General features: G+C 41.1%; 1 protein-coding gene across 1 annotated transcript; it reads right to left on the bottom strand.

Annotated features, from left to right (window-relative positions):
- Positions 1 to 8073: 8073 nt before the first annotated feature.
- Positions 8074 to 15424, bottom strand: C1H3orf38 (chromosome 1 C3orf38 homolog). Its single transcript, XM_074928452.1, has 3 exons — positions 15218 to 15424; positions 13618 to 13838; positions 8074 to 10017 (listed from the first exon to the last, which is right to left on the bottom strand). Exons 1-3 carry the CDS (start codon positions 15354 to 15356, stop codon positions 9454 to 9456), a joined length of 924 nt encoding a protein of 307 aa, XP_074784553.1. The 5' UTR covers positions 15357 to 15424; the 3' UTR covers positions 8074 to 9453.
- Positions 15425 to 15781: the final 357 nt, after the last annotated feature.

Below are 15781 nucleotides of genomic sequence, written 5' to 3'. Positions count from 1 at the left end.
AATGTAATTCTAGTAAGGGAAATGCCAGAAAGTGAAAGACTTGTTAAAATTTGTATGTACATATATGCACACATTAATTTATTTCTAAGGAGGCTATAATACCATTTTCAACACCCCTAAATTGTGTTTATATTAGCAAACAGTGCTGTGCAACAGGAGCATGAAACAGCTGTTGCTGAGATGCTGCCAGCACACAAACTGTACATACATTGGGGGTGTGGTGGTGGTGGTGGTGGTGTGTGTTTTCTGCCAGCTAGCTCCAGGCTGGTCCTGCAGACTGCCTGCCTCAAAGGGAGCAGGGTACCTCAGGTGCAGGGCTGGAGGATCTCTCTAGACTAGTTTTGGCCAAAGGGAACTCAGAGTACATGCTCCAAGGGTGCTTTGTAGTGTGAATCAAACCACGCTGATTGTGTGTGAGGTAGCAAACATGAAATTTTCTTCAAAAACAGCCTCCCGACTTCCACTTTCACTTTTGAATGGAAGCACTCAAAACCCTGTAGATGGTTCAACTCTAGGACAAAACCAGCCAGAGCGAGCAGAAATCCAAGCACAACACTCACCCACATTACCTAGATGATCTGATGACAATGATGGGTATCTAAAACAGCTTTTTTGGTACCAATGGACTGTGACAGCTGTCAAGACAGAACGTAAAAACATGTTTTTCCATATACTTGTGAGCTTCAGCAATTTGCTAGGAGGAAAAACCAAACACCTGGTTTGGTAATTTGAAATTATAAAATGGTAATTTGGAATTATAAAATGGCTGTTCAAATAGTGCACTTGGAGTTAGCCAGGCTGCTTCAACGGACACTTGGAGACGGAGACAAATTCCACCAATATGTGTAGGTTCACTGCTCCTTAATTTCACTGGTATTTCATAGAAGGGAATTCCTGGTGCCTCAGCTGTGATACAAAGAGCAGATTCATGTCATGATGGGATCTGTGCTGGCCACGGGATGTGCTTCTTCCCAGGAGACTAAAGGTTTGTATATTAAAAGAAGAGACATGGTCATACCCTATTATCTTTGAGGAGTAACCTAAGAGAGAGGAAGAAGCTAGAAATGCCAACATGCAAAAGACAGCTGTGATAAATAGGTCAATTATCTATTATTATTTTTACCACAGGAGCTGCTTCCCGTCCCCAATTGTTTGTGTAGCTGAAAGGATGTAGAGTACCTAGGTCTCCTCAGGCAAGTCACAAGACATCTGAAGACTCAAAATGCCTGTCCTGAAGGCTGAGATACTGCAATCCAACTAGATACGAAAGGAAAAAAAAAACGGTAGCAAATGTGTAGAAAATACGTTAAAAGAAAAGGGAAAAACTCAAAGATTGAAAACTCTTCCCTGACACTTAACTAAGTGGAAAGAAGCATCTCCTCCTTGTTTTCTACCTGCCACCTGAAAATTTTACTCGATTCCCCAATTCTTACAGCAAAGGAGGTGTGGAGTTACTATTCCCTGCTGCCACCTCTCCTGGTGGAGGAGCTGTAGTCTGTTCAATCACTCCTTGCCTGAAAGCTGCTCCTGCCCATTGTTAGGGATGGTAACTTCTTTTTCTTCTTTTGATGTCCTCAGACACAAGCTACCAGGCTCGGGGCAGACTTCAGCAGCTCAGGAGTGAGAAAGCTCCAAGATAAAATTTGAACCTCTCCTTTGTTTTGTTAAATCACAGTCAAATTACTCAAAATCGCCATTTCCTTTCTTTCAATAGTCTCATGCAGAAAAATGCTGGCAAGGCACCAAAACCTCATCTAGATGAGCAGCTTTGGCTTTTACTGTTTTTTAAATAGGTGATTTATGGCGACACGTACACCGTGATGTTAGTCCCCTTGCAAGTGTGCTCTCAGAGTGCAGAGAAGAGCCAGGTGCGCACAAATTACACATCCCTTGCTCCTTCCAGCAGAGGCCTGCCTCTTCCAGAGCAGGGGCCAAAGGGACCAAAAAAGGAGAGCGGAGGAACTGTCAGGCTGCATGCCCTCTCCTTCCTAACCACATAAACCTGCCTGGCAAGCTGTGCAACTACCTATGTGAAGAACAACTACAGCTGCTTTAACAGGTAATGACTGTTAGTGGCTTTCTGGATGCTCGTTACTGCAATTTTGCTACTGAAGTCAGTACAGCTTGAACCATTGCCTTTCCACACAAATAAGACTATCACAAAAGCCTCTGCTTTGTTCTAATACATGTCTCTAAAGAGCCTCTATATGTGCAATTACTACTGGTAACAAGACCAACAAATTCTACATTTTTGTTCTCTATATAAGTTTGTCAAAGCAAGATAGAAAGTTTCTTACTTCTCATCTACTCTATGTGAAATGTGACGGGCTATGCATTTCTAATGTATTTAATTTGGTTCTTTCCTTGGCATTTTCATTAAAGATTGGGGAACCTGACAAAAAAAAAAGGTACACTTTGAACACAGCACAACGCAATGATGCAGAGGGCTATGGACTACCTCTGAATGAGGGCGATCTTCCTTTCGTTGGGCCTGAGAGGTAACTATGATTTGCAGTTACAAGCAATATTGAGAAACAGCAACTGTGCTGCTTTCAGGATCCCAGGCACTTGAGCTAGGCATTCTGGAAAAAAAAAAATAATAGGGAAGCAGATGCCAAAAGAAATGCATTTGCTAACAAGTCAGCTGAAATTTTATTGCCAGGAAGCCGCCTTATCACCATATTTCCCTCTACAACCCTAGAACAACAGGTTTCCTGAATATCACTGCTTGCCACCGTGCCTTCAAGCCCTCCTTTTGATCAAGGCAAGGGAGCCGCTGGCAATGTCAGGCCATTTTGTTGCCAGCAAGGAAAGGGGTAAAGCAGGCCCTTCCTCCCCTGCCTCCAGAGCCAGCCCCGAGTGCCTGTGCCTGCGAGAGCCGGGCACACCCGGCGTACACGCGGAGACAAGCAATGAATCTGCCACCAGATGTCACCAAAAGGCCATTCTGCCTGCCGAGATGGCACCCCGCACACCCGGCCCCCGGACTTCCCGCAGGCAGGGCAGGCAGGGTTATGGCACTGTTACTACCCCTACAGTTACACGAGGTCGTTCCTTTCTCCTACTATGAGCTGAAAATCAGTTTTAAAAAGAGGATTCCTTGCAATCGACTGGCACCGCTGCACGTTCCAGGTTTGCTTAGATAGCATACGGCTAATTAACCTTTCCAGAGAGAGGCTTAACTTCACATCAGTCACAAACTGAAACTCAAAAGCTCGGTTTAAGGATTTTGACACCGGTGGAACTGTGGCTAGAATACCTAAAATTCTGCTCTTTAACGTCTTCTCCTCCTTGATTAATTGAGGCACTCCAGCAAGTCCAGCTGTGGTCACAGCAAGCAGTTGCCAGCTGCTTGTCCCCACCCTACCTTGCAACATAGGCCCACATAAATTGCCTTACTTACCCATCTTTTATCAGTCTTTACTGATGGGTGGACTAAATGGGTTTATCACTTTTCCAGCTCCGGCTACTACGGTCCCTGATATTAGTAGTATTTGAATTGCCAGCTGCACTGTCAGTATGTCATCTCTGTACCAAAGGCCAGAAAGCCCAATGTTCTGTGTTAGTGAATATATCAGACTCAAAACCAGAGCCTGACGGTTCAGAGTGAAGTATACCTGGAAAAATAGTTGTTGACAGCAGTTCCTGTTAATTCCAAGCTGGGAGAGAAACACTACGTTTAATTTGGGATTTCTACTTTCTTTCCTGAAATAAGAAACTTTCAATCTGCAGTAAATCTTCAGAACAAAAATCCTTTGAACACTGAAGTACATCGCATGAGCTAAAGGCCAAATCCTATGATTTTTGCTCTCTTTACTGAAGACCTGTATTTCTCTTTTTACAAAACTTGATCGCCTAGCAGAACTTACCATTCTCAAACACTCAGGGGTAAAAGAACAAGCTATCGAGATAGATAAAAGATTTCAAGAAGCAGCAAGTAATGCAAAATGAAGCAGAAATGTCTCATGACAAGGGAACATGGAAAATTTCCTGCCATAGTGAAGACAATTAGAACAGGAAAAAAATAAAAGCAGAACGATAAATGCTAAAGTTCATCACCTGGAATGCTTTATTTAGCTGCTTCTTCCATTCATGATCTTCTAAGTGCTTCAACACTGAATTTCAAATATGAGCATACATTAGAAGAAGCAACTAAAAAGAATGTGGCATTAATTGTCCATCTTTAGACTCCACTCAAATATCTGTGAGTCTTCAAAACCGATTGATGTCAAAGTGTCAAAAGTATGTGACACTTGTCCAAAATAACTGGGAATTAGAGAAAAAACAGTATTTCAAGTAAACATTCTTCTCCTCCAGTTATGTTCTTAACAGTTAATCTTGTCACATTCTCTCGGTAGAGTTTGAAGAAATCAAGAAATCAGTCACAAGCTAAAAAAAAATATTGCAGCAGGTGGTGCTTGAACACTGATACAAGAAAACACTGCAGTTCCAGTCATGCTGGCAAAGTAGCTGTATATGCACATTATACATTATGCACATTAACAGTAAATCTTCACATTCAATAAAACATACAGATAGTTCAAAGATACAGTACTCTGCAATGATACAGTCTTGCTGCTGCAATCACCTCTCACGTTTTCTAACACTAGCATTTCTTCTGCCACTGCCTGGCATCACCCTGTAGGATGAACTTTATACGTTTCATCACCATCTTCAGATCCGTTGCTCTCTTTAAACAATTATATAATTCATACTGAGTCAGTTTCAGCTGCAGGCCACAAAAAGCATTTGACTTATGCAAATTATATCAACTGCTGAAAAAGTTAGTAAAGATTTTACAAATCGTCAAATTCATACTATTTGAAAAGCATAAAAATCCATGCCTACAAGGTGTACTGCATTAATCCAGTTTCCTACAGCTTCTTCTGAAAAAAACAGAGCACAAGTATCTGCTCAAACGACGGAGCAGAAGCTGAGTTAGCACAGCTGATTCTCCTGCAGACATCTGCCTGCCCCCACCTCCTACAGCAGGCTCTGCTTCCAACCGGCCAAGCCTGCACAATCCTTAGCTGGAAGAAACGTCCTGAGCAGCTTGTCATGTCCGAGGCACTGTTAGTTTCCCATTTCAAAATAACAACTACTAACTAGGAGATCTATATGCTTCTGAAGGCATCCAGAACCCCTACATTAATTAAGATCCTGCCCTTTCATAGAATGCTTAGCAGCGAAACTCTGTCATTTCCGTCCTCCCTAATTTTGATTAAGATACAGGAAGAGGACTGTAGGTATTCTGCAGCCACTGTGAGAAATGCTATTGCTCGCAAACATTTCAGGTGAGAAAACTATCACAATTCCAAACAAATTGTTTTCCTCAACAACAAATTTGTGAACTAATAAGCTAAAGCTAATCTGAGATGTGAAATAGTCTCTCCAGCAGCAATTAAGAATCCACAACTTTTGATATAGTACCTGAAATAAGCATCGAAGTTTTTAAGTTCAGGGAACTGAATGTAGGAAACAAACTGACAGCTCGCTTAATGCCACATTATGAAACATCAAGACAAACAGACAGTGAGTCTGCAAAGGCAATGTTCATCTACCTTTAGAATTTACGAGGGGGGAAAAATACAACCTACAAGTATTTTGATGAAGACTAGTCATCAACCTGAAGATCTCCTCCTCAGATTACTAAGGAAGCAGGACACAGATGAAGAATATTAGACACCTTTTACAAATTCCTCAATACACTTAATTTAATTTCATGGAGGAAATGAACATCCAAAGAAAACACATTTCTTTCATTACTATTACAAGCTTGATAAAATAACATGCAGTGGAGCACTGCTGGATATTTAGACCACAGACACAAGTCAGAACTCGTTTAATGCTCTCTGTCAGGTCTCCCAGTGATTACTTTTCTTCTTTTGCATAAGGAGAGTAAGCACAGCCAAAGTAATACAGCATAACCTGCAGTAAGACTGCTGGCCTGCATGATCACAAAGGTTCTGCTCATATATTGCTTTAAGACATACAAGCTTCCAACTTCAGAGAGAAAAAGATTAAAACCATCTGGTGTGGCTGATTAGAAGAGAGGGTCACGATTTCCACTGTTCAACTCCAAGTTCTGCCTGCTTTGTTGCAAATCAGTATTTTGCTTACTATCAAATTAATTCCCAGAGATAGATGTGGAAAATATAAATTTAGCATTTCATCTTAAGTAGTAGTAATAGACATAAGAAATTGTTACTGAAAATATTTGTCTTGAGCCTTGACTAAGGGGAAATTGACAGAGAAAAATTAAAACAGTCTTGAAGAAGTTTTACTTTTTTTTTTTCATCTCCTAAAAGCAACTAAAATGGCCAAAGATAAACCAATCAGAAGTTACTTCAGCTCTGAACAGCAGCATCTAGAGGGAGTGATGAAATCAATTCCCTAAGTATTTCAAGTTTTTTGGCTGCACTCCATTTAAACAAGTACTTTTTTTTTTTTTTCTTAAAGTCAGGCTTAAGCTTGAAGTACCTTCTCAAATTTACCCTGTAGTTAGTGTTTTTCTACCCTTAAAAAAAAAATCAGAATGTGACAATGATTTGAAAACTGAATTCTGAACTCCTAGTCAGGATACTTATTATAAACAATAATCAGAACAGCAGAAAAATACCTGTGATATCCTGTGGTGCAGTATCGCAGCTACGACCTCACAACTCTCACATGGCACAAAACGAAAATGCTTCAACATACATGAAACGTCAAGAAGCACCATCGCTTCTCTGCCTCCCCTACAACTGACTGCAAATACGTAGCAGCTTTCAAAGCCCAGTTCTGCCTCCTTGCAAGATGGAGAGTCTAAAAAAACATCTAAAACTGGAATCCTTTATTTCCAAGTGGAAATAAAATGCATTTAGAAGTGATGAGTACGCTTTTGAAAGAGGAAGTGCAGGCCTAGGAGAAAAAAAAAAAAGGAAGGTGTATCACAGGATAAAAAGTCATACAGTTAATAACTGCAAAACCAGTTATTCAGCATCAGTTGACTGCCAGTGCCTACCAAATATTTAGGTGGTGGGATTGCAGAGAGCAGATACTGTAGCTTCCTGCATTTTGCTGCAGCAGCCTGTGATAATAACTGCTGCTCATCAGCAGCCATCAACTGCTCATCAACTGCCAATACCAGCTGCTGCTCGGTAACTACAATTCGAAGTTCTGCATAAACACACATCAAAATTAGCTGCTACAAAAATCAGTTATCATTCAGCAGCTAATGAGCACAGGCTAATGTATGTAGATTCTTAACAGCCCGATCAACAATGCATGAGCAGCAACTGCACCAACAGGTCATCAGTAAATCATACAGCACATCATACAGCACCTACTCCACCCAGCAACACAACAGAGATTCACACAGAAGCTGTGACAATTTAACATTTTCTTGCATACTTTGTGTAGGAGAACGGAAGGAGTAAGGACAAGTTGATTAGATACCAGCCTTAGTAAAAAGCTGATTTATAGTAATGCTCCTTCATTCAGTATTTTGAAGTTATCAAACATAAACCTCTGGAATGTAAGAATTAACAAAGACTGCTATCTGGTCACTTGATTAATCCCACAAAAATCCAGATTGTCAACAAAAAAAGCAAATTTTCATCTCTGTTCCTCAAACTGAGCTACCACTTGTGTGGTCAGCCCTCTTACCGAGCTGATCAGCCTGAAGGGTTTCTGACAACGAGTTCGTTTGTTCAGAGTTAGCCCAAGCATCAATGCTGGCTCAAGAAGGAAGCAAGGACATGGACCTGAGTGGAGGAAGGGGGCTGCCCACACCACATCAGCTTAAAGCAGTAACGAAAACCTACACCCTTAGTCATGTTTGTATTTAACACGCTGACTAAAGTAATAACTACGCTGCCAGTTACGAAGTACCATTCTGCAAATGACAAAATATTTAGTTGAATTACAGACTGTCATACTGAATGTTGAAAAGGTGCCCATTTAGGCCTTTAGGTAGGCTTTTGTCCTTACCTAAAGAGGAATGCAATTCTCAAAACATACAATGAAACCACTTCTTAAAATTTTTAAACTCAGGTTGATTTTTATTTATTATACATCAATAGCTGAAGAAGCTACAACTCAACTGCTTATTGAGAAAGAATATTCCAACACCATATCTGAACTTTTGCTTAGAAAATAAATTATTTTAGAAATTTTTAAAGAGTACTTGAGATTCAGACTGTTCATAAAAAACAGTTTTGTGCATACCTGAATCTTATTGTTTCCCCTCACCCACCCACAATTTTAACATTTGTCATATTTGACAAATATTAAAACCAAAAGAACTCTTCCCATGTTACAGGGAATGTTTCCATTTCCACAACTTGGATTGGTGAAACTACAGAATTAAAATGAAACTCCCAAACAATCCAAGCAAGCTGCAAAAAAAGTTTTCATCTCGTTTCACCTCTAATCACTTATAAATTTTCTTTTTTAAAAAAAAGGTAGAAAAATGCAAGTTCTACAACAGCAATAATTTGTTATTAAGTAGTAACTGGATTATTTAATACCACCTGTTGTAACTGCCCAGTGTTAACAAATTGACTTCTTGACAATGTAATAAAGCAGCTTAGACTAGATAAAATTCTTAATTGAAGAACACATACAAAAATCACAACTAATATATTAAAAACTCTGTTGTAAGTATATACAAAATAATTATCAAAGCATTTGGTTCATACAGTGCTGCTGTAAGTCATGCAATCGACTGCTTGATCCAGGAGAGTCAATGCTAGAAATGGATGCCTGGGCAACCATCTCAAATTTGTCTGCTTGGGGACATAGATAGAACAACAGAGAGACTTTCTGTATTCACTATGAAGATGGAACCATCAGTAAAAAAGGAAAGGAAGCTATTAACCCAAAGAGAAAGAACTTCAATGGTACTGTGACGGAACTACATTTAGAACATAAATGGCAGCAGACTCCATTCACAGTATTTTGTCTGTTCTCTCCAAAAACTCCTAAAGCTGCAGATGGTTTTCTCGAGACTTAGATGTCCACTTAAGACACTCACCAATCCTAATTTCCAAAAGCCAGATGTAATGACTTTCCGTTACAACTCAGGCAAGAGTTTAAACTGGGGACCTGAAGAGAAACAACCTGAAGACTGTGAACCCTGTGTCATCTAGTTCATTACATACTGCTGCAAACCCATATTTAAATGTAACCATGTTTCATAACCAAGAATAACCAAACTAACTCCATTAACTACAGTACAAAATCTAAAGTAATACTCTGAAATATTAGTTAACACTCAGAAAGGTGCCCAAAAGCATTGCTTGTATTAATACCTTAGACTCTGTATCTCAGTTTGTCATCCAGCAAGTCTTGACTCAAAAAAGAGACAACATCTCATGGCTGCAACCATTTCAATATTCAACTATGCACTACAAGGGGTGTGTGTTCCCCTCCTCACCTAGTCATTCAGTTGTGAAAAAATTGCTCAGAATTTCAGAGCTTCACACTCAGTTCTTTCCCATCATACAACTCTTGCAGTTGGTATGACTCGTATTTTAGGGAGGGTTTCTCGATTTGCATCCCAGGCTCCAGAACATTCTGTCCAACTACTTTAAGATTCACAACTTTTATTTTCCAGGTATTGTCCCTAACAGGACAGCTAATGAGTCCAAAAATTTGTTCAAAGATGCCCAAACAAGTATTGTCTCTATGTAGCGTGCCAGCCACTGCTACCAGTACTAACCCATGTGGAGACATGACACATTTCAGTCCACTGGCATTCAAATTAGGGTTGAATAGAAGATATTCTTCTTTAACCAAGGACAGCAGACGAAGGCTCACCATTTCTGCACCAACATATTCTTCCATGTTTTTTTCTAACGTGTTGTAACAGAACTTCATTTTGGCATCCTCCCAAAAATGCTGTGGTCCCCATCTTTCTTCAGATTTTACTCCCAAGGGATGTTGAGAATTCAGGAGTTTATAGAACCATTGACAGAATTCTTCTCCTAGATCATGAATGTCATCTTGTGGTGACTTTTGTCTCTCTCCACGACTCTGCAATCAAGCACATTTTTTTCCTTAGAACTATTTATCCTTGACATGTGAGATTACCACTTAGAACAACATAAAATTGTGTAAACACTTGTTTTAAATATTCTAAGTCTTCTTCAAGTGTTCTGAGACAGAGCGCCTGAAGAAAAACAACAAAGTAAAATCTCATTTATTTTTAAGATCATTATTATCTTATCCAGAGAAGCAGGGTAGGTTCTTTGAATTACAGCTAGAATAGTCCTTCAGTTTTGTCTCAGTCTACAATATATAAACAAAAAGTGAAACCTTGGTTCTACTAAAAAGGGCAGGGGAAGAATTTCTGAGCAACCTACATGAGTCCAGGATTCTCACACTGAGACACAAAATTTCTTCTGAGTAACTTTTCACTGGCTTTCACATTTTCAAAAGAAAGTGACAGGAAAACAAGGATACAGACTCATAGCCAATCTCATATTAAGGTGTATCAATTTACTAAAAAGTGCTTATAAATAAGCAATTATGTTGACACGTTCTTCCTGTTTCATGTTGCCTTCAGTCTATTCTTTTTGGTACCTTTTAATCTGGTGAATTGTGCTGGTTTCTGCACCTTCATACAGCTGATACAAACAAACAGCACTTACTGGGAAGTCACCTTTTGAATATGCACATTCTGATACCTGAAACTGAGAGAATACTTCTGATTTCTGGGGGTATTTTACCTGTGTCACTGGAATATGCTAACAAAATGCACAACTAATCCAGGAAGAACTGAAACTCAAAGAATTAACGTGTTCCAGAACTTTTTCTCCACCAAGTCGTGTGCCTGAATTTAGCCCTGTTTGGCAGTAAGACTGCCAAAAATCATGGAACAGATGCTTGATCACTTTCATGAGCAATGTTTGTAGGTCTTCACCATATTTCTAATAGGAAAAGAGCCCAAATCAAAGAAAACCGTAACTTATGCTATCTTTGCTCCTCCAAAACAGATATTAGTCTTGAAGAATCTCAGTTACTTTTCTAATTGTACAAGTGATCGCTTAAAACAGACTGAGACAGTATGACATTGGGATAGGAGGGCTGCAGGGATGTTCACACAGCAGCACAGGCTTACTCTGGGAAAAAAGGCAACTCCATTCAGCCTTCATAAAATCCTTCCTTCAGACTGTCATAAAATCCTTTGATCAACACTGAATCTGCTGAGGAAGTATTCTTAAGTAGTGAGACAAAGTAAACATTGCTAGCAGACAGCCAAACCTTCAAAGGATAATTTGAAAAGGTTCAAAGATTCTTGTCTTGGCTAGAAGCCTTAGAGAAGAACGGGTCAGTGAAAGAAAGCATGAAACTACTCAAAACACATTTTCCACTAGTTCCCCATAGGTATGGACAAACCACTTGTGCCCTTTTTTTCTCTTGTTTTGCAGACAATGACATACATACACTCCTAAAATACATCTAAGAAGTAGGGGGCTAAGAAATACTTCAAAATAATACTTAAGTTTAATGATAGGTTGCCGAGACTGACAACAGAGTGGGGGGTGTAGTTTTGAAGCCGAATTCACAGTAAGTAGCAAAGGCAAGTATCAGTGAGGAACCAATGGTCATGTTATTAAAACCATTATCAGAAGAGGGTGACAACTCCCAAGTGTTGTATCACTAAATAAGTACTGCAACAAAGTAAGCAGTAAGACTTTTTAGATGCTATTACGGGTTAAGCTCAGGAAAAAAAAATCTAGCAGTTAAATTCTTGGTATGTCTAAAACTGCATGTAGAAGAAGAGCAAAATTTAAGCACAAACATTTAGAAAATGAGTGCGTTAGCAATTAGATTTTTAAGACAGGTTTTTAAGTTGTTATACACAATTGGTTTAGAGGACACTTCTTTCTAAAGGAAGCACTGCTATAAAAGGCAACAATCGTATGCTCAAGTAAGAGTCCTGTGAGCCAATTTTAATTTGTACATATGTAGTTTGTTTACCCTCTGCTTTCTCTTACAATAGATAAATTTTTTTACTTCAGAAAAATCATCCAAACTTTCCAATGTAAAGATACATGACCTCCAACTGTAAGGTGAGGTGTTTTTTGAACAAGAACTAAACCCACAGTTATTCTGTAGGGCTTCTCAGTATTTGCAACTGGACAGCAAGACTTCTAGAGTAAATCAAATGTCAAGTTTGCTAACGTCAAAGTCGAGTGAGTATTAAATTAAGTATGCTTTAAGTAAGTATTAAGTAATTAAGTATGAAAAGTGTGAAAAAAACCTGTAATTAATTTCTAATTCTGTTACGTATGCTCCTGTTGCCTATTTCTTAAAAAAAGTGAGGTCCACAAGAATTAAGAGAAAACAAAGGCAAAGGAAGATGTATGTGATAAATAAACCTGTTGAATTTCTTGTTCTTTGTGAATGCGTTTTAAGTACTTTGGAGAACTTACCTTCAATCATAAAAACTTTACTAGGGGGTAATATTTGGGAAGCGTTCATGCAAGAGCAACATTTTTATTTTCCCAAAGTATGCACACAAAAAATGTTTTTGAAAACAACTCTCAGCTAAGTCATAATTCTCATGAGTCAACCCCCGAGAGAAAGCTCAATGCAAGAGGTTATCAAGAGCTACAGAGCTCTAACAGTCCAGCTGGTGGGGCTGTTGCCCATTAGGTCTCTGAAGTACAACGCCTGAAAGAGCAAGGTGGTTATTTAGAACTACATGGTAAAGATTCAAGACAAATAAAATACCGAAAGTTCATTACACCACGAGGATTTGCTAAATGTCAACATTCTGAACTTCAAAATAACCTGTAATTGCCAAAACACATTTATACACTGTATTAAGTGTTACTAATATCAAGGGAAAAAAATGACACAGACCTGGCACTGCTACCAAATTTACATTCCAACGATATAATATCCAGTAAAATCCATTCTGCACTCTAACTGTAAGAGGTAAAAACGAAACCAGCTTACAGACAGCGCTACTTTGATTGCACTGTCTCTAGAAGTAGATCAAGGCCATTTACAAAAAGGCAATTTTCTCTCCATTCCCTCCTTCCCCTGAAACATTTTAGACCAGGCTGACAAGACGTTTTTGCCCTATGATCTACTATTGAGAACATCCTTTTGCTCTGCTCTGCACCCTACCAGTGTTATCACTAACGTGGCTGTAGGATGGCTGGAAATCCCAGATCAATACCAAAAGTTTAAGAAGATCCACCACATTAAAAAGCAACAAGAGGCTATGCAGGGCTTCTGTATCATTAACATTGTTTTCAGTCGTCCTTGAATCCACAGAATTATTTGTGAATACCCTCTGGTTTAGCTTACAGTGCAACTTACACATTAAAAGCAAGAACTAGATCCCACACATTAAGAGTTCAAATGCACTAATTTACTTGGCAAGACAGAGCAGAAGACTGTGCCCTGTGAGTGATATGCTGGCACTGTCACCTATAAATGATGTATTTGAAAAAAAAACAAACAAAAACAAACGAAAACCCAAACAAACCAAGAGTTACAGACCTCCCTAAATACAGATGAAGAGTCACGTTTTGGCTGCACATTAGAATATCTTCGCTGGTTATCCTGTGAAAGCAATGCTGAGCATCCTCAAGTCTTTCAGAAAGCAGCACTCACCTCTGTGTGTGGTTTTCTCTCCCCTGACTCTGACACATGTGTTGTGAGCTGCCCGCTCCAGTACTGCTTTACACGATCAATGAGTAGATGTTTCTCAGAGGAAGGAGGCACTGGAATTCCTTGTGCTGCCAAATACTTAAAAATTATTTCTCGATAGACTTTCCTGCGTTTCAAAAGTTCTTCTACATTTTGGCTGTAAACCAATATGGCATGAATGGCTTCTGCAAGTAAAGAAATTCAAGTTAGCAGTTGCTTCTCTCACAACTAAAACCCAAACCTATGCCACTTCCTAAACTCCTGACTAGCACCTCCAAACACAGTACAAGACAAGCCTAAACGAAACTGAAAGACTTAAAAGTTTGTTCGCAAACTGAAATCTGGCCTAATGGTATTAGACACAGAAGATACACAAAGATTTGGGAACATACTGAAAACACACTGCTGTTTTTACTGAACACTTTGCTACTTCATAATCCATACTTCCAGTATCAATGACTGCTTAGAACTTACTATGTATTATTTGAGCTTGTTGAAAAGGATGCAACTTTTTATTCCAAATGGAACTATTAATATTCAAGTATTTTCAAGCTGGTTAGAAACTTCAGGTAGTATAAAGATTCTTGCACATAATGCCCTGCACCTATATTTCCTGAGATGTAGCTAGTCTTAATTTCAAAATAAACTTATTTAACATTAAATCACCCAGGGTTCCCTGCTTCATGTCACTTCGCAAAAGCTGAGCTTGGTTTCATTCTCCATTTCAAAAGCTCAGGGATATTTCAAAAGAAGCCATCCACTTACTTAACGTGTTACCTATAAAAACTGTAAGTTTGTTAAGGAAAAGACTAATAAGTAAAGAAAAAAAAAAATCTTTCAATTTAATCTACAAGCACTGCAAAAAGTAGATAAGAAAGCAAGAAGAAAAACTACGTTAAGAACTTCTGAAGAAACGTGTTTTACTCTGAGTTCTATCACACGAAACATATTCCTATTTTTTGGATGAGTCTACTGGAGGGCAATATACTGAGCGGCCTCGGGTAACTCACAGACAGAATTCAGACCCATGAAACAAATCTCAACGTCTACGAAGTGATGGGGGATGGTCACACCTGAAAGTGCGCCATTCTACAAAGAAACAAGTTCAGTACTAGATTTATGGTTTACCCTTTCAAAACCCGAAAGCGAGTGTCGTTAAGGCAAACCGCAAGAAGCAGTTGGGTTTAAATACGCTGTTAAGGCTAAGAGGGCACGGCAGGGGCGCAGCAGAGCACAGAGCTCAGCGGGGAGGGGGGCTAAGAACTGCCCCAGATCTGAGCTTCTGCTACGAGCCACCAGCGCCCACCCGCAGGTTCCTCGGCCAGAACAACCCGCAGTTCCCCCGACCCCGCTGCTGTTCGGGTGTCGACAGGCGGCCCCGGAACAAGGCTCCCAACAGCCACAGCCGAAGCCGCGGCGGCCCTGCGGCGGGGAGGCCGCTGCCCGCCCTCGGGGGCGCCCAGGACCCCCGGGCAGCTCCCGGGCGCGGCTCGCCTGCCGCCGCCGCCCCCGCTGTAGGCCGGCCCGGCCCGAGAGAGGAGCGGAGGGGGGGGTGGGCGCCCACCTTGTCGGCTCTCGGGGTGCACCAGGCGGCTGGTGACGGTGTCCGTCAGCGCCAGCAGCTCGTCGGTGGCGAGCAGCTCCAGCAGCTGGCGGCAGCCGGCGCGCTCCCGCTCGCTCAGCCCCCCGCCCAGCGACGCCATGGCCGGGCCCGGCTTCCCCCCCGCCCTCCGCCACAACCGGAGACGCCGCCGCTTTGCCCAACCGACGCCCTGGCAACAGCCCCTTCCCTGTGCGTTGCTCCGAGCGTTCCCCGCTGCCGCGCCCGTAGGCGCCGGGTGGAACCAGCGGCTGGCTCGGAGGTTCCGGCCGGCAGCCGGAGCCGCCGGCGGGAGGAGCGGCGGGGCCGGGCCGGGCCGCGGGGCTCCTCCCGGCGGCGAGAGGAGCCTCCCCGGACCAGCCCGCATGTGGCCGTGGAGAGCAAGGGCCAGGCCGGGGAGGACCCGACGGCCCACAGGTGGAGGAAAGCCCCACGAAAGCGAACTTAAATGCATAATTCCCGTATTCTGCACACGAAGAGTTTGCAATCATTACCCTTCCATCAGATCGTGAAGTTGTCATGAGAATT

The sequence above is a fragment of the Athene noctua genome, chromosome 1, assembly GCF_965140245.1.
Source record: "Athene noctua chromosome 1, bAthNoc1.hap1.1, whole genome shotgun sequence".
NCBI lineage: Eukaryota > Metazoa > Chordata > Aves > Strigiformes > Strigidae > Athene > Athene noctua.
Note: the sequence above shows the minus strand (reverse complement) of the source record. Positions and strands in the feature narration are given on the sequence as shown.

Excerpts from the sequence above, each read along its gene's own strand:
- C1H3orf38 (XM_074928452.1), bottom strand. The coding sequence starts at position 15,356 with ATGGCGTCGCTGGGCGGGGGGCTGAGCGAGCGGGAGCGCGCCGGCTGC. Across the intron at positions 13,839-15,217 it reads GCACCCCGAGAGCCGACAAG|AAGCCATTCATGCCATATTG; the intron begins GTGGGCGCCCAC and ends CTTTACTTGCAG. Across the intron at positions 10,018-13,617 it reads AGAGAAAACCACACACAGAG|AGTCGTGGAGAGAGACAAAA; the intron begins GTGAGTGCTGCT and ends GCTTGATTGCAG.